Genomic DNA, 22,522 nt, shown 5'->3' with positions numbered 1-22,522 from the left:
CCATGGAAGTTAATAGGGCAGTAAATTCTAGTTAATGGACTATTTCCACGTTCCATAGGCTTAAGGGAGTAATTAGTAATGTATCTTTCCATACAGTATGCTTCATGAGAGGGAAATGGTGGCAAGATTAAAGTATCCTGTGTTATATTTAATATATAGTATCTATGTAAACTTGTCTTGGTCAAAAGCAAGCAATGAATAAAATCAAAGGTTAGTTTCTTCAACTTCATGCATGACCTGAAGCTGCCAAGCTGCTTCTACTCATCTTTGTGTCTAGCTCATTCTTTTAGGTAGTTATTCTTCAATAGTTCCACTGCATTTAACAACCTCCTCTCATGATAAAACATGTCAATCCTAATATTGTTTTGGGGAGAGGAGAGAGCAAGAAGCGAGAGGAAGGGCATTTTATGGCTCTAAGCGACTTGCCTTCCATGTGGTGATCACAAACTGGGACATCAAAAAGAGTCTTGGATTAAGGAAGAAAATGTGAATACATCATAGATGATGTGATTGAGCGTATCATTGAAGATGATGGCTTGACTTTGACTTGGTTGTCTCAAATATGAGCATTTATTTTCCTGTAGCTATTTCCTGCTCCATAGTACCATAAAAGATGTGCAGGGACCTTGTGATGAGAGCAACCACCTATTACACAGGGCTTGTAGGTTCACTGTGCTGTGTTTGTCCATAACGTGGTCTTGGTACCAGGACCCTGAATGAGTATTGGCTCATGGAGTGGCAGCAGATGGTTGTCTTCTGTTTGCTTCTATTCACCTTTTACTCAGCTCAGAGAAGCTTTGCTTACTGTATTAAGAGCCTGAGATAAGAGGCAGCATATAATTACATACTCTCACAGTGTCCATAGCTACTCTTCATGTGACTTTAAAGCATCCCCAGATAATTTTTGTTTAATGTAGATACTAGTAACTCATTCTGATATGTAATCAGAATGCATTACATGGGACACACTTAAGATGAATCACCTTGACACTGCTGATTGCTGCATGTAGTATTTGTTCCCTAGTTATTTTTTGTTTTTTCCGAACAAGAAAGTAGAGCAGCCGGCTTGCATTCTTGGATTGTTTCCTTCTCTGACTCGCTCCTTTTCTCCTGTCTCCTGTTTTCAGGTCAGTGCTCGGTTCTCAAAACGGATCCAGACCAAAATCAAGGACCTTCTGCAACAAATGGAGGAAGGGCTGAAGACGGCAGATCCACATGACTGCTCTGCCTATACTGGCTGGACTGGTGAGAAAGCTAGAATTTGAATGAAGTGTGTTTGTTAAATGGCATAATTGGGTTTATTCACAGGAGGAGGTTCTAGTATTCTCACAGGAGCATTTTTTTTGAGAGAGGCATTTGTGTGAGTTGGTTTCTTTTAACTCTGGACCCTTGGTCACTACTGTCTGGAATGATTTGCATTTATTTCAGTGGACAAAGGATCTGGTTACAGAGAGGTAATTGGCTTTTGTCTATGGAGATCTTTATCTTGCAAAGGGAGTGGATTTTCTAAGGCTACTCCTTTTGGCTTACCTCTAGTTTCTTTAATATTTTCTTAAGATCGGTTATTTTCACCTTTTTCTGTTCAACTGACTGATAGTTAGCAGTTATCTGATGGTAACAGCATCTTCTGATCATTGAGAGGGGCTGTTCTGTGCCCAGGAGCGTGGAGCCTTAAAATCTAGAATATGGATAATTTGGCTCTGCTTGTTCTGTCTGTAGAAAAATGGTAAAATGAACGTGTGAGGAGGGGGAGTATGGAGGTGGGGTTGCAAGACTGTGAAGTGCATGAAGGTAAACAGGTGTGCTGGTTATTGCTAGGCACTGTCATTCATTTAGCATTGCATCACTGACGCTGTCCAAATGTGAATGATCCCTTCTGATTCTTTAGGCAGAGCCTGCAGTTGTCAAGCCTGATGCGGCCACTGCTCTTCAAGCTGCCAAAACACTACTCCGTCTAGGCCTCTTAAGTGCCACTTTGCTATTACAATGGCATGTTCTATTCCTGCTCTGTGTAGCTCACACTGCAGGCGTACTTATGCTTTTAGCACAGCAAGTTTGAAATGTGCCCTGAGAAGATCCATTCTTTTATCTTTGTGTCGTGAGGGGGAGCAGCTTGGAAAAACTCTCCAAGGTTTGTCTGTGCTCAGGCTTAATTCTGGCAATGAAAGGGTAAAATTTCTTTGCTTTCTTCTTGATGTTTCAGTACAGATGGTGCTGTGGGTGGATGGGTGGGGAAGTTTTAGGCAACTCAGACTTAAATGGTGGATGTGTTTCAAGGTCTGAAAGTGAGTGGCTTTCAGAAGTGAGTGCAGAAGATCTCCAGTGGTGGGCTTTCTCACACTGACATTACAAAATGGCTCCCAGGGAGCCATGTTCTGACACTGTGACTGACAACTGAAGTTATGGCTGATAAAACAGAGCATGCTGAAAATGAGTCATAAGCTAAAAGTAACACAGCCATCATTAGCTGAAACAAGAAGATAGATGAACAAGTAACAGAGTCTAATGAGAGTAGGGTTTTTCCATCCTGTAGAAGGATCGCCAACTACGTCTATTCCAAGTTATAAACTTCTTTCAAGGCTCCTGTGGAAATGACTCTGAATAAAAATATTTAAATTATTTGGCTTTTCAAATACTTAGTGCAAATACTTTCTCCCCAAACTTGCTCCTTGCAGCTAGTGTGCAAATCAGAAGGTAAAAGCAATGCTGAAAACAACTGCCCTGCTTGTTATATACCGAGTCTAGACAAATCTTATTGGCAGTGCAGTCCTGAGCATTGGCTTGTACTTTGTGAAACATCTTTAAAGTCTTGGAGTGCATACTGTTGGCATGTAACAATCATAGGACTCATGTTGTAGTCCGTCTTGCTTATACAAGTACTCTTTGTATGAGCCAGACATCTTGGAGGAGCCATTTTAAGGGTGTTGCACAAGGAATGATTGGATGAACTGGCCCTCATGGCTACTTTTCTGATCATCCTTTGGTCAAGCTCAGATATCTACAAAATGTTGCAACATAAAAAAAGGGTTACAGAAATGCCAGTAAATAGCCCACAAGTTCCCCTGTCGCTGAACTGGGCTAACCAAGCTCTGCAGCTCTCCTCTTGGACTCGTCTCGAAAGGCCTGTTCAAAGCCAGTCCCGAGAACATCTGAGGATGTACCAGCACTCTTGTGGTGCTCTTCTTCTTGTGGTGCTCTTCTTCTTGTGGTGCTCTTCTTCTTGTGGTGCTCTTCTTCTTGTGGTGCTCTTCTTCTTGTGGTGCTCTTCTTCTTGTGGTGCTCAGGTAGGCTCACTGTGGAGCTAAGTGGGCCTTGTGTGTACTCGACTTTAGTTGTGGCTCAGGAGAGTGCTCTCGCTGTTCAGAAACGAGTTTGAGATGCAGTATGGTCTGGAGGTAAATGTTTTGCTTCTGCACATGTATGCTTGCAATTGGCCAAGAAACATCCACTTAGATGGATTTATTTCACTTTCATCAGTCTACATTGTTGCAATTTTTAAGGTTTTTTTTTGTTTTAATGGAAAAATATGTAATGGGTTTAGTGGAGTGAAGCTTGGTATTTATTACCTTCCGCCGTTCTGGAAGGAGGACTTGTTTGCTTTCTGGCTTTTACAAACTAGCTTAACTTGTAGAAGCTCATAATCGTGTTGTGAAATACATTTAAGGGTCATAAAGAACTTGGCAAGTTGAATCCAAAAACTCATCAAAAGATCCTTTTACAAATCAAATGGAAAATAAGTCACTTCTTGCATATAATAGATGAGTATTGTACAGTCAATGTACTTGGTCATACACATGCTTGTTAGCCCAAGTTTATGAGTCTTCAGTGATTTCTTCACCAAGCACTGGTGCCTGTGTCATGAATTTTCTTCATTCTCTGCAAATTGTGAGTCTACTGTTGGGCTTCAGTCTGATAATTTTTTTTTTTTTTTTGTCACAATTCAAATTGAAATGTAATCAAAATAGATGGCCTGATGCCTTCCAATTGCATAAGCTAAAACCCTTCACTGACATGTTTTAATTGCCCAAATACCTGTTTGCATTTGAGTTACTGGTTCAGAGGCACTAAAGAGGGGAATATGATATATTTAGAAGGAAAAGTAAATTAAACTCTCTCTTTTTCATGTGGTTGTTCCAGGTATTGCGCTCTTATATCTGCAACTGTACCGTGTCACAAAAAACCAGAGCCATTTGCAGCGATCTCTTGATTATGTGAAGAGAATCCTTCGCAATCTGAATGGCAGAAGAGTTACTTTCCTCTGTGGTGATGCTGGGCCACTGGCAGTGGGTGCAGTGGTTTATCACAAGCTGAAAAACGACAGTGAATCTAAAGAATGTGTTGCCAAGTAAGCGGTTGATGGTGGAAAAAGCCATGCCCTTCATTTGTAGAGATCATTGGTTCAGTATCATTAGCAAGTGGAGTTTTGGAGGACAGGATTAAAAAAATGGAGACGCTTTCTCCCCTGATACATTTTCAGTAGAAGAATACAAAACAGGCTTTGTCTTTATTGAAGTTGGCTTACACTTGATTCATATTTAGCGGGTTATCTTAAGTCCTCTATTGCTGTAAGGACAGGATGTCCTGGGCATATCTGTAGTGCATGCGCGTTTTGATTTTGTCACATTGAAGTGACATTTAACAGAAGTCGCATGCTTGTCATCGGCAATATGTAGTGCTTGTGCAGTATGGGATGTTTCCTGTAAAGAGTGGGTCTTAATTGTAGATTCATTACAAAACATGTATGCTGCAGGGATCTGGAAACATCCAGACAGAAACAAGGTACATTGGATTGATATGTGACAAAGATTTAATAAAACAAAGAGGAGGAAATTTTTTTTGAACCGTCAAAGGCAAGGGCTTTAATTAGGTCGGAGCATATGAAGGGTAGCCTGAAAAAATTCCAGCCCCTTTTCAAAGTAATCTAAATGTAACAAATCCCATTTAGATGTGGAGCTTCCTTGGAGAACTGACTGTCCCTTTACTGGTGCGGAGCTGATTGCTGTCCCAGCGAGGGCTGGAAGCGCTGGAGCCCTGTGAGGTTTGCATTGGGCACCAGCAATCCACCTGCTAGCGGTCCAGCAGCATACCTTAGGCTGCCAGAATTTGCAGACTAGCCTTGTGTCCTCATCTCCATTCTGGTTTATATTTGGAAATATAATTGGTCTCTTTCTAATCTAGAGTCCTAGTGTGATTAATCTCTGCTGCTGTTCCTGAATGAATATTTCAGTTTTGAAATGGGTGATAGGTTTGGGGTTTTTTTTGCTCTTAGAACTGGCAGTAAAGTTGGGCATGTCATTTTGGATGCAGCTAGGAAAGCAGTGTTGCTGTAAGCCATGAAGCATGAGTATAGCAAAATGAGATTAGCAATAAATCTTTTAGTCTCGCCTCTCCTTGGAAAGTCATCTCTAGGAGGAGGACTGAAAAGGAGTTTAGTTTGATTATTTGTTTCTTTTCTTCCTTTTCGTTTACAAATATATTCATGACACCAGCTGAGTGGTACATTATAGATGTCAAAATGTTATCTATGATTGCACTTTTAACTTTTACCTTGTAGCTGTCCAGTTGTATGATTTGAGTAATAAAACTTAACAGTGGACAGTTTAAAAGAAAATAATTCAATTCTAAGTCCAAAGCGTAGTTCCAAGAAAGGAGTGATAATATAAAACTCCTTTTTTTGTGAGTGGCTTTTCCCTGGTATTAAGCAGTGACAGCATAAACAAGCCATTGGGGTCCATGTTTTTGCTCCGGCATGATGTTAATGCTAACATTTCTGCCAAGTAATAGCAGCTGGGGGGATCTGGGAATTGAATTTGGTCTTAATCCAGATTGTTTTGCCCCCTCCCACAATTTAAAATGTGATCATCTCTGTGGTTTCATCTAATTGCCAATTTAATCACAAAAGATAGGAAGAGACAGGGAGGGAGTGGGCAGGAAAACAGATCTCTGTTCCACCTCAATTGTAATGCAGACTGTGGAGTAATAGCCCGGAGTCTCTTTGGAGCAAATGAGAGTTGCAATGGCCGGCCCAAGGGTTTTTTTCCATTGCTAAAGGCAAGCAAAAGCTTGTGGATAACAACAGTGCCTTTTTCAAAATTGAGCTGCTAAACATCTGGGACAACGTGTTGCCTAGGGAGGGGGAGTGCTAAATGGTGGTATTGGTCTTTGTTTGTTTCTGTTTTTTCCCTCTTACACATCTACAATTAAGGGTCCTCACTTAGGTGAGATTCCCAGAGGCTCCAGGAGGTTTCTCTATTTGTTGGAGTAGCTCTCCAGCCTCCTCCAACCCCCTCCCTGCACCCGTACATCTGTTTCTGTCTGCACAAAAAACTGATAGTTGCACTAATACTAACCTGGCTCTGGCTCTGAGTTGCCTGTCTGTCAGGGATGGCAGGCACGCAGAGCTCCTGTGTGTAAACCTGGCAGCCAGCTGAACTGGGGGTGACTGAAGGGAAGTGGTGGGGCTTTGGCACTTGTTCTGCTTCCGGTTTGATTGATGGCTTGTACAATACATAGTCCAGTATGGTCTCTAGAGAAGATGCTCTCTCTCCCCACCTTCCTTGTCTGATGCAGGTTGTTGCAACTCCAAAGGGCAGTCATAAGCACAGATGCTGAACTGCCAGATGAGCTGCTTTATGGCAGAGCGGGTTACCTATATGCCTTGCTGTACCTGAATACTGAAATCAGTCCAGACACTGTCCCACAGTCTGTTATCAAAGAGGTAAGATACTTTTCTCTCTACAGTACCACAGCCATCAGTGAGGTTGAACTGGAATTACTCCTTCACATAATTGAAGGGATTAAGAGAGGGATGCTGGAGAGGAGAGGGACCTAGGACTGGGAACTCAGTCTCATCTGTCCCCAATCTCTTCCCCCTTTCCCTGCTGCCCAGCTGGGGCTGAGACAGGCCAGGGGGGGTGGGTCCATGGCCGGCCATGGAAATGGATCTAATATGTAACTAGTTTTGGAGCATTTGAGGATGACAAATTGTTACGAAAAACCTTAAGACAGAAGTGTTTCAGTGAAAAGAAGGAGAATTCAGTGTGAGGAAGATGCATGACTGTTCTGCAGATACTAGAATCAGAGAAGGCAGGCCTGGAAAAAAGTTATTAGAAATATTTATATATTAAATTTCTACTCTTAGAAATATGTGTGATTCCATCATTTAGGAAAAATTCCATTTCTACCTCAACACTCAAGTCCAAATGAATTGAATATTGTTGCCCTATCGCTGTTTATCATGGCTTATTCTTTACTGTGGTTTTAGTCATGACAAAGCAAAACCCTCTGAATCAAAGCAAGCAAGACAGACGGAAGGGGTGTGTTCTCTTTCTTAGGTAGTAGATGCTATTATTGAATCGGGGAGAAACTTTTCGAAGGAGGAGCGGAAAACAGACCGTTGTCCTCTGTTGTACCAGTGGCACAGGAAGCAATATGTTGGAGCGGCCCATGGAGTGGCTGGGATCTATTACATGCTCATGCAGGTAAGAGTGTCTTCTGTGGGCTGGGGTGAAACACCAGTGATTTCTTGTTTTGCATCAGAGGATCTTATCCTCAGCTTTCATGCGTGTGCAGTGTTGTGCTGGGTCAGGGTCTCACAGTTAGGAGTTAAGACTCCGCAGCACAGAACTGTGCAGAATGCTAGCTCAGGTCCTGGTAGCAGAAGAAAACTGTGACTTGGGTATCCTCTCATTAGAGTGAATTAACCCTTGAGTTGCGGTTCAGAGCACCAGTGTTCCAGGAGCTGAAGCTCCTATCCTCAACAGAGACAGTGAGGTGCCTTCCCTCATGCTCATATTTACTCCTTCTGGTGCCTGCAGTTAGACCAGCTAAATATTCACTTACCATCCATCACTCTTCAATTTTTTACTATTTTTAAATGAGTGTACTGCTGGTGTCTCCTGCCCTCCAAGCCCTTCCTCTCTTCCCCAGTGACTTTTTTTTTTTCCCCACTGTCTTGAAGCTTTTGGAAGACTATCCTTAATCATGATTCAAGCCTTTGGAAGACTATCCTTAATGAAGACACATTAGTCTTCATTATTCTTTTATTCTTTAGATGTTCTTCCTCTTCCTTATCTCCCTCTCTCTCCCCCCCAAAAATCTGATGTTCCTTAGTGCATTTATGACCCCTGCTCTCCTCTTTCTGTTGTCCTGAGTGAAATTCCTCTCTTCTGTATACCTCCTCTTTCCCACACTTAAATCTATTCCCCGCTGACCTGAGATTCTCCAATAGGATTATGATGTTTTTTCAAAACAGACCTGTATATCTTATTTCTGTTGTACAATCTGGAAAAGAGCCTTAAGATTCGTTATAGAATATGGCCATAGGGCGGCAAAATTTGTATTTTACCTGTTTCTGATTTTTAAAGGTGCTGCCAGTCTGTGCATCTTTGTAAATGTTAATTTTCTTACTGGCTCATGCAGAATGACTTTCCTACATCCAAGTGTGTAGAAGGATTGTACGTTCTCACAGGGTGAAGCTGCATACAAATGTTCACTGCAGAAGTGACTGAGCTGGTATTTGGTGTTGCCGCTGCTCAGCCGTTCCTCATTTGCAAAAGATGCTGTGACTTCTCCATGTGTTTCAGATTAGCTCACATCACTTCCACCAGTAGCTGAGGCTAAAGCAGCTGACTTTGCTGTGGAAGTGGCTACTGCTCTGCTACCTGGGGGCATGTCTTAACCTCACTACAGCCATTTTGTGTAGTGACCATCTCACTGGGGCCTCAGGCTGCTCTGATTTACTGTGCCCTTATCTTCACTTCCTGCTTTCTTCAACAAGGTGGTCCACCCCATTCCGGCTCCCTCATCTTCCTGGCTTCCATTTTTCCTTCCCTGGCTCTGCTAGATTTTCTGAGAAACTTCTGGTCCTTTAAAGAAGCCTCTTTAAAGGCTCCATCCTTCACTTACTATTCAAGTAAGATAGCAGAAACAATTGCACAGTGCTTTTTGGCTTAAGCAGAAGCTACTCTGTCTACATGTTAAAATCGTAACTATCTTTTCCTTTACATATAATTGCTGCTTTTAAGAATTACCACAAAGCCATTGTTTATGCAGCATTAGATTACTGTCTTTTCACTGTACATTAAATATTGTGAGTCATGCAGAGTTGAGTCATCCGCTGCAGAAGAAGACGGCTTATCGGAGTCCCATCCTTTCTCCATCCCTCCCACGCCAAATGAGGAGAATTTTTCTGTATTTTCAGCAAAGAATTCAGGAGATAAATTGTTGAGTAGCTGTTTGATAACAAAAAAAGGGCGTCCAGCATAGCACCTGAGATGTGAAGGTCACTGATCATCATTTCTGTACACCACCTTTATGAGGAAACATGTATTGCTGGATTTATTTACAGAAGACTACTGGAAGAATAAGAGCTCAGCAGTGTTAAATAACTCATCCAGGAGGTAGAGGAGGAATTCTGAAGTGCTAGCTAGGGAATCTCTAATCCTAGCCCCTTTCACTAACCCTGAGGCAAAAATGTCTGTTTGCATATCATTGCTCTTGGCCAGAGGGTCAGGACACGTACTTGTAGGTTACTTTTTTGCTGTTGGAAGTACGTGCTGGGTACCTCAGCAGCTTGGGCAAAATACTTGTACTCAGACCTTCTCAGAAGCACGAAGTGAGAAGGAGGTTTGTAAAGAGCTCTGCTCTTCTTGGATTTACCTCCCAAGGACAGACATGCTGGGCTGGGCTTGCCTTGCACGGATCAAGACTGTAGGCATTTATTGCTGTTGGCCATCCGCTTTGCCTTCTGCTGCAGGGGTGCAGCGTGAAATCAGAGCCCCAAAAGAAAGCTTCCACCAGAAGAAGAGCCTCCCTACCCCACAGGTCAGTGTCTGAGTGAGGGCTGATCAGATCTGGGGTGTTCTTCATGATAAGCTGATCTGTATTCAGGTGTACTGATTAGCAGCGTGAAGGTTTCTGTTCCACTCAGAAAAGTGCAGCAGTGGAGTTTGCTTGAGGGACGTGGTAGGTAGAAGTCTGGCAAAGCTTTCCTGCCTGAGGTGAAATAGAGGCTTTTGTTTTTTTCAGGTTGCTGAAAATACAGCTATTGAAAGTCTTCATTTGGCTGTAAGACTGTCAATTGTAGCAGTGTGCTCACCTATGGAATGCAAATGTGCTGGAGCTGGTGGGAAACAGTGAAATTGTATGACATCAAGTCAGCAACAAAAGCTATTTGAAAAAATAAGCTCAGTTATTAGGCTCCTGTAGGCTCCAATTTCTACAGTTGTTCCCACAGTTTGCAGGAATTCCAGAAATCATGTAGGCTGTGTAAAAATAGAGAGCTCTGTTATGAAAATACTGTAAAATGGCCTGGTAGAGGAGGGAATGCCAACAAAGAACAACTGCAGACCCAACAGATACTCGGCTTCTAAACCTTTACTTACAAGGAGCATGCAGGTTGATGGATATATTGTCCTTTTGGCAAGGATGTAAACTAAATAGAAGAAATGAGAAAGAAAATTCAGAAGAGCAATCTAAGGATGAGTTTGTAGTACAAAGATGTTTAGCTACCTGGAGAAGTAGCTGTTGCTTCTGAAATTGGAAATGCAGATTTATAGCCCATAGCTTCACGGAGTTTTGTTTATGATGGAAAACTTTAACCTTCATAAACCTTTGCCAGGTATGCCACTACATACACTCCTCTTCATTTATTGGGAAACAGGACAGATTTGTGTACGTTAGTTATTTTTAAAATGAAACGTGCAACCCATTGTGTTTTAAGTGTGTATTATGAGCAACATAGCTATAAAATCATCTTTCTCCTGTAAGTGTTCTCTCTATTTTAAGGTATAAAGAGAGGCCTGGGAGTCTTGAAATCCACATCCTGTTCTCAGTTCTTCCATAGTCTTTCTGTGTCACCTCCAGTAAGACAAGTAACAACTTGGTGCCCCAATTTCTTTGTCTGTACAGTAGGTGTAAAAATGCTCTTCACAAGGGTATTGTAAGCAGACATTAATTAAATCTGTATGAAGTGGTTCAGAGTATTTGGATCAAGGGCACATATGTAGGATCCTTGAAAATAGAGCATAGAATTAAGTGTTGATACACAATTTGTTACTACTTCTGTTTATGGTTTTGGTGGTGTGTTTTTTTTTTTTTTTAATGTTTTCTTCAGCCAATTGCAAATGTGGACCAGGAGACGCTGGCAGAGCTGGTGAAGCCAAGCATTGACTATGTGCGTCATAAAAAATTCAGATCTGGGAATTACCCATCGTCACTGAGCAATGAGACTGACAGACTGGTGCACTGGTGCCATGGTGCCCCCGGAGTCATCCACATGCTCATGCAAGCTTATAAGGTGAATCATTCTGTGTTCATATAGACCTCTTATTTTTATAGAGACACCTTTGTGTGGGCCTGTTAGATTGTAAGGCTTGCATTTTACATCTTTCTAGATCTAGACTTTCAAACCAGAACCCTAGGCTACACACCTAAAAATCTCAAAATACTTACTTATGTAAGTATGTTTGTATGAGGAAATAAGTGGGTAAAATAGCTTCTCAGGGTGCTAGTAGTTACTAGACTTCAGGCTTTCTTGGAAAGGGGCCATGTATTTAAACAATTTGATATCAGAGTCCTGAGTGTGAGAAAGTTGACCTAAATTCTTTGAATACTCATCCCAAGAGTTTTAAGGATTATGTTGGTTTTCAAAAGCGTAGGTTCATGTGTCTTGCCAAAGAATGTCTTCCATAAATTACTCCATTATTAAGATACAGCTCTTGAGAACTTAACATCAGAGCAAAGATCCCAGGCCCCTTCTAGGGCATAAATATAAGTGCTGAGCTACCACAAGCCTACTGTTTGGTCTTCTCCATCCTTAACTAGGTTTGCCATCTCTCTTCTGTTGTGCGCTTCTGATTTGCATAACATTTGAAAGTATGCCATTTAATTAAATTTATGCAAATTGATTCTTGCTTTTGACAGCCCTCCTTAGCAGATTCCCTGGTCGACCTCTGGGTGGGCTGATGAAAAGCAGGCATGGTTTATGGAATAATTACTCATGCTGCTACCTGAAATGTGAACTGTTAATCTCTTACAGTGTTGCTGAATGTAGCAGCAGTCACAGTTGCTTTTTCTTTGGACTGTGGTAGGAGGTGGACTTAACACTGCAGACTTCCCCCCCTGCCCCCCCTCCCCCTTCTTTGTCAAGGTGATGCTTTTCCCAGCACAAAATGTTTTGCAGGAGATAAGAGGGATACGACCAAGTTCTGTTTAGCAGTCTCCTTTCTGGCCTCTTCTTATGTTTAAGGTGATGGGGCATATGATGCTTTTCTTTTGCTCTTTATTTTCTGCTTTTTGAAGAAGCGATAAGAAAAATTGGAGTATGTTTTGCCAGCTATGCTTTCATACCAAGCACAGGGACTTGCGGTAACAGATAGCAGTGTTTGTCCTGGAAATCATATGCTGTTGCCAGGCCTTAATTTGAAATATTCCAGCTAAGTAGCTGACAAACCCTGTTCAGAGAGAGGGACTTTCTTTATCAAGCTTGTGGATTTAAGAATCTTGCATGTTAATTGCTTCTATTACCTTATTAAATAGCCTGGTAGTGGATGCCGTCTCTAAAGGACTAAGTCTACAGTAGTGCATCAGTTACTTTTTGGTTGGGTTTTTTTTTGTCTTGTTGATCTGTAGAGTGACTTAGGCAAAGGGAAGCAAAAAAGTAGCCTTATAAGGGTGGAAGTCTGGTGGTGTTCAGCTAAATTACTTGTTTTTGGTTTCTGCTCTCTTGATGGGCTTTCTGTGTCCAAAATGCACTTAAGTTGCAATAAACTTTGCAAAATTGGTCCGGTGCCTGAACTGGCTAGTGCTCCTGAGTATTTCCAATACAAATACTAATCAAGGTAATGGAATGTTCCTACTTGTACTTGTGACAGAGAAAAGAGCTCTGTGCTATGCAAAGAGATTTTTGACGTGGAATTGAAGGCAGATGGTGAGTAACCAGGAAGAATTACTCAGAAAGACCAGGAACTAGCCCTTTAGCACCAGATTTGATGGCCAGTATTGTGTGTTACATTTCTTGGATGCAAGAATTACACTTCTGTATTTCAAATCAAATGATATTGTGGTTTGGGAACGGAGGGGAGAAGCAAAAAAGGACCACATACCCTTCAAATAGATTATAGGTTGTACAACCAAGGGCCTTGAACTTGAGTTTTTCCTTTGGGGTCCTGATGTCAGAAACAAAAACTTGAAAAGTTCTTTCTTTTTCCATGCAGGTAAAGGAGAAACAACTTAGTAAGAATAGAAAGGCAAGTCTATAATGAATGGATTATTAAAATTCAAAATAAATTGTATATGGAAAAACCCCGCACCAACAGTGAAACATTTCTCAGGTCCGGCTTCCTTTTGTTTTCATTAGTACTTCAATTTATGTGTGTTTATTCTCTGTTTTTATTCCACAGACTTTTAAAGAGGATAAATACTTGAAAGATGCTATGGATTGTAGCGATGTCATCTGGCAGAGAGGTTTATTGAGAAAAGGATACGGGATCTGCCATGGCACTGCTGGCAATGGCTACTCTTTCTTGTCTCTCTATAACCTAACTCAGGACAAAAAGTACCTCTACCGAGCTTGCAAGGTGAGCTCTGCAGCATCCCAACAAAATTACTGTTCCCTTTCATGTCGTAACGCCTGTGCAAGAGTAAACTGTGAGTGGAATAGGCAGTGGAGTAGGCTGTTGTGTGCTAGAGCTGGAGCTGGCTGGCTGGGTGGGACAACAGGGTCCCATCACTTGCTGCGCTTTACTCACATTTTGACTGGACGACTTCAGCTGTGTACGTGGGGCACGCACTGTCTTAATACGCAAAGTGAAACGCACAAATGTTCTGTAAGGGGGGAGGGAGGAACTAAACACGTATTCAAAAGAATAGAGTCTGAAAATCAGCCTGCTTGAACAATGACAAACTAATGTTATGTGGTGCTAATTATTCCATTGAGACATCCGCTCTTGTCCTCAGCTCCTCAAGCGATACTGTTTGTAGTCTTTTGTAATTATTTGTTTTCAGACTAGTGTCTGTTTGGGGCTTTTAGAGCTCTGAATTGCAGTTATTAAATTGCTCACTTAGATTTTTTTTTTTTTCCATTATTACAAATTGCAGAGAAAGACACACTCAGAATTTTTCCACTGGAATTGTCCAGGTTCTGCTATCAGCTCTGACTATGCTAGCAGTTACCAAAGGAGAAGGCTTTCTCTGCCTCTGTTTCCTCATCTCATAAGACTTTGGTTTGGTTTGCTGGGGTGTTTTTCAGCTTGATTCACTGATATTAGGTTTCATATTGCATATGTAGCTATTTAGCTGAGGCCTTTTTAAAAATATTGCAATGGGAAATTTGATGAGTTGCTTCTTAGGTGCTTTTAGATGAGCACTGGCCATATGTAAAGCTTTTGTATTTATCTCCACTGTCAGGCTGTCCTCCATCAGCAGAGCTTTAAAAAGTTGCTGCTTGTCTCACATTTACCAAAGCATCACGCCATGAGGACACATGTAAGCATACCTGCATCCCAGAGAATGTGATAAACCCCTAGCACTCCCATGGCAAATGTGTGACTGTTACATGTGGACTCACCCACTGCTGACATGTGAGCCATGGCACCAAGCAGGCATTGCTGGCGGCACAGCTATCGGGCTCTCCCTGTCACCCTTCATGCTAGTACATCTTCTGTGGCTCTGTGCAATATTGGCAACTCCTGTTGGTGCTGCATTTCTGGCCCAAGAGGGCCCTGACATTCTTCCATACCAAGCTAGAGAAAAGCAAGCATATCTATTTCAAAGCTGAAAAAGGAAGGGACTCAGTTACGTACCTGAAATCCCTGTGAGAAGGAAGATGTGGCATAGTGGCCAAAGACTGACTGCTGGAGGTGCCCAGCATAGTCAGGTCCGGCAGCGCATGTGCAGCCATTCTGCATTTTAGCATCTCCAGCATTCAGTCAGGCCCTTCAGGCTCTTGCAGGGGAAATCTTGAAACAGGCAGAGGAATTTGCTTGTCTGGCATTCTTGAAATCTCTTCTTTTTGAGCCAAAGCATTCAGGGAAGCAAGTGTGCAGTTATGTTGGTACCTAAAGGCACGTAACTGAGAGGACTCGATGGCTCCCCTCCCAGGGGTGTTTGCTCACACCAAAAACATGAGGCACAGTGGAAGGAGTCTGGCCAGGAATCCCTGGTTACCTCTTGGGAGCCATGAAACTGTTTTCACAAATGAACCAGAAGAGCTTGAAAGGCCACGGTTCACAGAGACCCCTGGTTTGTGCTTCTCACTTATGGCTTCACAGCTTTTCTCCAGCATTATCAGACAGGCTCCCAGGAGGCTGAGCCGCTCCCAGCTGGCCTGCCCGTGAGAGGAGAGAGGGGCTGTGGCATCCAGGGCTCCAGGTAACAGAGAGTGTTCAAGCCCGGTGCTGCTCAGCATTGTGATTAAACCACTGCTGATGGCAAGCATGCCCCGTCAATGTGACAAATAATGGCAGATGTCTTCCTGCTAGAAGATTTTTACATTCTCCCCTTGGTTTAACAAAGATATTAGTGTGGCTTACTGGATCTATGAGTTGTGCTGAAGCTATGAACTTGTAAATGATGGTTGTGCTTCAGTAGCCTGGGGTGCATTTTTTTAATTCCTGTTGCAGTTCCCAGGCTGGCAGTAATGATAAAGGCTAGTAATAAGATGTGGATGGTGCAAGAATTGATTGTAGTTTAGAAACATGCCATGAACATGTTCTGTCCTCACATATAAGACAAGGTCACATGGAGAATTAAACCTCGGTTTGAAGATTTATACCGGGGGGGGGGGCAAAAATGTTTCATCAGTTCTTGATAGCAGTGTGGACCACAATGCTTGTGTTTGTGGGTTTTTTGCTGGGTTTCCTCAAGACATTCACACACATGCACACACCCCTACCAAGAGAAGAAAAATCCATCCCCCAATAAACATTTAAACAGAACAGAGTGGGGGGAAGGAGGGTGGAGATGCCACCCTTTATCCTCCTGTTGAACAGATTTGATGGCTCTGGAGGCACGCTCACACCCCATATAACTCCAACTCTGGAGCTGGAGCACCCTCTAGTTAGTAGGATGATCTGTTTGCTAGCAGGTTGCCCAAATTGCAGGGGGAGCAGGGAGAGCGACCTCTCAGTTCTTTGCTTTGCGGGAATCTTCACACTGTATTTTGAATAAGCAGTGGTTTGCTTCCAAGCACAGAAATGCCAGGGGAACTTGTGGCCCCCTGTATGCTCTGGGGAGCCATAAAGGAGAAATAGATGGTTGATATTAAATTGATCCAGATGTGGTTCGAAAGTCATGTATGTCTAATGTAGCTACTGTAGCAGTGTTGATCAAACACAAGAAAGACACGTAACTCTCTTTAATTGTATTCCATCTTCTGCAACAAAATATTCATGACCATAATTGTCTAACTGTATTTATAACGATTTTTCATAAGGCTTGGGGAGAGCAAATAAATAAAATTAAGTAATGGCAGCGGGAGAGTTAATACTTTAAATTGGTGCATGTAAGTGAAAGAAAACCAAAATGCGATTAACAACCCGAAGTCCTGAGCACGTGGATAAATTAAGCACCAAGATAGATAAGAAACTGATATTATAGTATTAGAAAAAATTTGCCCTTGAAACTGAATATATCTGTTCTCGCAGCATTTGTCATTGAAGTGTAGCAGGGTTGATTTACAGAAAACAGAAGTACAGCCCACCTAATTACACTGTTATGAAACTGAAACTTGTGCTGTGGAAATACATATCCTAAAACCTAATTGCAGCCTTGTCACAGTTGAAGTGGGACAAATTGATCTCGGACAGTGATTTCTGTGTTGTGTCTCTGCTTACACTATTGTCCTGGTCTCAGCTGGGATAATTTTCTTCCTAGTAGCTGGTACAGTGTTGTGTTTTGGATTTAGCATGAGAATAATGTTGATAACACTAATGTTTTAGTTGTTGCCAGGTAGTGCTTACACTAGTCAGGGACTCTTCAGCTTCTCTTGCTCTACCGACTGAGAAGGCTGGGGGTGCACAAGAAGCTGGGAGGGGGCACAGCCAAACTGGCCAAAGGGACATTCCATACCATGTGACGTCATGCTCAGTACATAAACTGGGGGAAAACTAGCCAGGGGGGCCGCTGCTTGGGGACTGGCTGGGCATCGGTCGGCAGCTGGTGAGCAATTTCATTGTGCATCACTTGCTTTGTGTATTCTTTTATCGTTATTATTACTATTAGTATTTTATTTTATTTATCTCAACCCACGAGTTTTTTTCACTTCTACTCTTCTGATTCTCTCCCCCATCCTACTGGGAGGGGAGAGTGAGCGAGCGGCTGTGTGGTGCTCAGTTGCCGGCTGGGGTCAAACCATGACAACTGTTTTACATTTAGTACCTATTAAAGATATGCAGATACTCAAGCTTGCATTTAACAGTCTTAAATTAAAAAAAAAAAATTAAAAAAAACCTTTTTTTTTTTAAATGTTTTCCCCAGTTTGCTGAATGGTGTTTGGAGTATGGTGCACATGGATGTCGTATTCCTGACCGACCTTATTCTCTCTTTGAAGGTAAAGTGATGGTGTGGTATACGGTATTATATTATACAGGGAGGGCAAGCAACCTTGCAGTTTTGGCATATGCTTAGGAGTTGAGAAATCTTTGGTGGGTTCCTCTACTATTAAAAATAGACCCACCCCCTACCACACCTCTGCTCTAAGGGGGGGGGGAGACAAAAGAAAATCATTCACTATCACAACTTTCACTTTTGGTTGCGTTTCAGCATTTTCAAATGTAAAGCCAGTGCCACTGTCATTCTTGAATAAAATTCTGCTGTGCTCATGCCTCTTGGCTTAAAGCAAACAGAAGTCCGGGCAACAGTTTTGTCGCAGGTGGTGTTGCAGAGGGACTGGGCAGAGGAGCAGCTGTGGGTAGGGGGTCTCAAAGCAGTTGCTGGCTTGTCAGAACTAGACCTTCTCTGCTGCAATACCAAGGCAAGGAAAAGCTAGTTTTAATATGAACCCAAATCACTTGAACAGAAAAGAAATTTGGAGTTCTTAGGGGCTTTTCTATAAGTTTGAAGATCTTCCTAAATACTGTCCTAGAGCTTTGTATTTTTTTTTATTTGTAGTTTATTTTCTATTCCCTATCTCATCCTTATGTTTTAGAAATGCAGTAGGAAGGAATTGTAGCCCCAAGCAGGATTTAAAGTAGCGCTGCTACTTCATGAACAGTGAGCCTAGCGTGCCACCTATCACAAATATGTGAAATTACAGCAGACCGAATAGGATTATTTTACAAATAAACCAATCCAAGGTGTGAACACAAGAGAGCAGTAGTTATATACATCCCTTCTAAATACAGAGTTATTGTCTTAATGTTTAAGGGAGAAAAGTATAAGTATTCTCATTCCTGAGAGCTCCCTTGCATGTGCTTGTAGAGGGGAAAAAGCAGGCATACAATCTGTTGTATAAAAGCTTTGAAATTTGTTGAGAAGGTGAAGTAATGCCAACAAGATGATTTGTTCTTTAATGCTGACATACAACTTTTATTTTAGTGCTTTTAATGTCAATGATTTTTTTTTTTTTTTTAGAAAAATCTAGAAGTCTCAAATTTGAGACAAAAAAGTCTTAATTGGGGAGGGGGTGTTCTAGCCAAAATTGTGCTTGAAGTTGTCCAATTCTGCATGTACGTGCACACTTTCAGTGGAAGTTGGATGTGCATCTTACGGGATTGTCTTAATCGTTTCATTTGCATCAGATGCTGTATTTCAGGAAGGTTCCTTTGTTTGTATGTGCTTAGCTATTGATAAAATAGGATTTTAGCTTGATCATAAAACTGAGCTTGTATTTGTATGCTCTCCTGCTGTAGGGTGCCTCTGTTGTCTGTCACCTTAAGAGTTTTATTAGGTGATACTGGTGCTAGTGCTTCAGGCTCTTTATGAAGCTTTTCATGACCTCTTTATGAATAGTGAACAAATGAATCTGTACATCACAAGTATAATAAAGTTCTGCCTTTGTTTTTTCACCAGTGAAATGACGAGCAAGAGCTGCTCAAATTCTGAGGGACAGTCCAAATTGGGATTTACTTTTTCTTAATTGAAGTAGCATTGAGGTTGTGCAGCTGAAAAGATGGTAGCAGAGAGATCTTGGTTCTTGCCTTTCATCTTTTCAAGTGAAACTTGGTTTCCTGGGCAAAGTACAGATGAACTTGCCTTTCTATAGGCCCTAAGCTCACCTGTTCAAAAAAAATCTAGTGAGGAGGTGTTCAAACAGGCGCTGTTGCCTTTGCTGTCAACTGTGCTATTTTAATGTCAAAGATGCACAAAGATCTCTTTCTCGTTATGTTTTAGGCATGGCTGGAGCTATTCACTTCCTCTCAGATATTTCAGTACCGGAGACTTCCCAGTTTCCAGCGTTTGAACTTGGACCTCAAAGGAGGGAAAACAAAGTGGGACAGGACAGCTAAAAGATCATTTTGAAAGGAAAATGATGCCAAAAGAGATGAGACTGTTTAGTGCCTCTGATACTGAACCAACTCGACCCTGAACCGACGGATGGATAAACCCCTTTTCTCACCCACCCACTCCCTGCCCCAAATGACCATGAAATCATTAGAGCATGAACAGGAGAAGCCACATTTAAGTTCTGTTCAAGTGACACCTTCAGACGTAGGACAAGAGAAGTCAAGTCTTGAACTTTCTCCTGTTGTATTTGTCTTCTTCAGGTCTTTGACATGCTCTGCATGTTTATTGGTGTTGTCTGTTGATGCAAGTCTTTTGTTGTTAGCAAAAAGCTGGTCTCTGTGTGAATCTCTGTCCTGTACCTTTGCGCATGACTCATGACAGCAGTGTTGTTTTCTGCAGCGTGGTTACCCAGAGAGTTCCACCTTTGCCAGAGACTTCACTGCAGGACAGTGCCCAGCTTCACTGCTGAGCTGGCAACTTTAAAAAGAGGTGAAAAAAGTTTTTATGTTCATATTTTTCTGCATTTTGCTCCACAGTCCCTAGAAGCTAAGGTGATGGAGATGAGCCTTTTTTGATGAAGAGGTATGAGGCTATCTCAGGTTTCAGAAACTTGGCAGGTTGGAAGGGATCTGACTTGTCTTTTGCTGGTGTTGTGGGAGGTTTTTTTGAAAGCCTGAAAGAGAGGCTCCCTTTGATACCTGCACCTGGTTAGTGTGTTAGGCACTTACAGCAGGGTGGAGACACTTGTCCCCACCTCTGCAAAGCCCCATCCCATGGCACGAGCTTAACAAACTGCAGGTGGAGTCACCCATTTTAACCTCCCGCTGCTGCCAAGAGCAGAGCAGGGACAGCATAACTGTGCTTCTCCTCTCCTGTACGTGGATTTGTAATAAACCTGTCCGGCAGCATCTAGTATACAAATGAGTAAGGGAGGGTGTCAGGGCAGTTTCTCGTGCTGATAACTGTTGCTTCCAAACCAAGGCAGTGATTTGTTCTGGGCCCTTCCCTCCCTCTCCCAGCCCTGCTGCATTTAGCCCATATAGTTTGATAGGAGTGATAAACACCAGCTGCTTGTGGAGGCTGCAGAAGATTAGTGAGCAATATTAAACCATTGCCAGAGGCTGTAATTGAAGTTGATTTCATCTTAAAATCCAAACAGAAAAAGCCCTTTGCCTTTAGTTTTAACTGTGCTGCTAGTGCTTTGCTTCCCCTTGTAGTGTGGTGGGGTTGTGAAATACTAGACCTGCCTACAGGTGCGCTTGAGTATCAGGCTCTTGGTTTGGGAGCAGAGGGACATGCTGTAAGTACGCTTACAGCAGGCTTATGTGTTCCAGATAGTAAGTATGCTTACTGCTTGGGAAAAGTAAGTGTAGCGCACTCTCACTTGCTCAGGCTGTTCTCGTCCTTCCCCCAGGTCTCCCTGTGCTCTATCATTCCAGGTGCTTATTTTAATTGATACCTTCTATCGGGTGGGAGTGTGACAGATGGCAGAGACTTTGACCTTTCAGGCGTGCATTGGGATATATATGTGACCTGTGGGCCATCTGCTGAGCACCAGTGTTTGCAGTCAGGCTTGGAGATGCATTGTTGCTCCTGCATAAATCTCTGAATGGTAGTGGGTGACTTCCTTGAACTTTATGGTGTCTGTTGCCAGATCCATTGGGATGTTAATAATCTTTGCATTCAGTTCTGCCGGGCAATAGCAGCAGTGCCGGTGCAGGGACAGCTTAATGTCACAGTGTAGCTCCTCTGCTGGTTTGTCAGGTAGGACTAAAACACGGGAGCAGCAGAGGAGACTTTTCCACCCCTCTGGGAAAGGGCAGAAGATGAGGTCAGGGGCACCAAACCCAGCTGCAGCTGTACAGCCAGGGCTGAGGGAAAATGCTGAAAGGCAGTGGGAGTGAGGGATGCTGCATGGCAAGCAGCTGGGGCGAAGCAAGCCGGAGCAGAGCGGCAGAAAGCGGAGGGATCGGTGAGGAATGGGGAGAGCCGATTACAGGAGGCAGTTCACAGAGTGTACCCGTAGAGGCTATCTCGAATGAAATGTTCCTCCGTGGCAAGCGTGCTAAAGTCTAACTCTGTGTTTCTTTCTGCAGCCTGTGGATCACTGATCCTGCCCATAGATAAGCCAGGGAGGAAGCTTGCCCAGGGTGAAGTCTCACAGAAATTCTAACAAAGGAGGTAGATGGCAGCTCTGATCCTGTTTCACATCACCCTTTTTTCCTTCCCCTCCGCTGTGACTGCAGAGCATGCGGGGTGGGTTAACAGGGAAGGGGCTTGCTAGGTTTGCAGGAACTGCCTGCACACAGAACAGAAGCCACCGGCCTTCCCAGCAAATCCCAAGCATGTGTTGTACTGACTGCTTAACTAGGGGGTCAACGGGCAGGTTTTTTCATTCAGTGATTATATACATATAGGCCTTCTTGGCTGCTGAACTTGGAATGGCACCTGTCGGAGGTGATTTTGACTGGCTGGAGCCCAAGGGGAATTAAAACTTGCTGGTTTGAAAAATATATAGGTATATAGAAGCTTAGAACAGAGCTTAATACTGAGCAGATCTCCAAGATGCCTGAGTGCACCCATCAAAATAATGAGCAAGTCAGCTACCAGCTCTTTCTGTACTGTAGCCAGCCTTCTGCTGTGGTGGGGCCTGGCACCGCCTTTCTCTGCAGAATCCTCTTGGAATTGAGCAAGACTGGAAACGTAACATATCAAGTCGGAAAGCGTCTGGCAGTGCGTCTGCCAGAAAGTCCTGACGTGACTTTCCCCGTTACAACTCCTTTCTGTTCATCACAGCGGTGTGGTATCTAGGTGGCCCATTAAGAAAGGATATCGTGTGAAGGTGAAAAAATGCATTTCATCAAGGCATTGTTTTCAGAAATCACATCAAACTGAAATGTGGAAAATGTCTTAATATTCCCTGGTTTGCTTTGTCCGTGTGTAATAGTCCATCTGTTGCAAAAAGCAGTAGTGTTAAAAATGGAGATGCTCTTTGGGCAGAAAAAGAGGAAAAAAAAATGCTGATGTTTTGTTCTTTGGCTTTATTAGTAAAGATCAAGCTATGTGGTGGTAATGT

The 22,522-nt window shown here is 42.7% G+C and overlaps 1 protein-coding gene across 1 annotated transcript in view; it reads left to right on the top strand.

Annotated features, from left to right (window-relative positions):
* The window catches only part of LANCL2 (LanC lantibiotic synthetase component C-like 2 (bacterial)), a 45,804-nt gene extending 26,035 nt beyond the window's left edge, over positions 1–19,769 (top strand). The window contains exons 2-9 of the mRNA XM_009321663.1: positions 1,128–1,245; positions 4,138–4,345; positions 6,571–6,718; positions 7,335–7,481; positions 11,117–11,299; positions 13,404–13,580; positions 17,479–17,551; positions 19,333–19,769. Coding sequence (XP_009319938.1) covers positions 1,128–1,245; positions 4,138–4,345; positions 6,571–6,718; positions 7,335–7,481; positions 11,117–11,299; positions 13,404–13,580; positions 17,479–17,551; positions 19,333–19,448 — 1,170 coding nt within the window. The 3' untranslated portion in view covers positions 19,449–19,769. The remainder of the gene's footprint in view (positions 1–1,127; positions 1,246–4,137; positions 4,346–6,570; positions 6,719–7,334; positions 7,482–11,116; positions 11,300–13,403; positions 13,581–17,478; positions 17,552–19,332) is intronic.
* Positions 19,770–22,522: the final 2,753 nt, after the last annotated feature.

The sequence above is a fragment of the Pygoscelis adeliae genome, unplaced genomic scaffold (assembly GCF_000699105.1).
Source record: "Pygoscelis adeliae isolate BGI_AS28 unplaced genomic scaffold, ASM69910v1 Scaffold40, whole genome shotgun sequence".
NCBI classification, from domain to species: domain Eukaryota; kingdom Metazoa; phylum Chordata; class Aves; order Sphenisciformes; family Spheniscidae; genus Pygoscelis; species Pygoscelis adeliae.
This window is presented reverse-complemented; position numbering and strand designations above follow the sequence as displayed.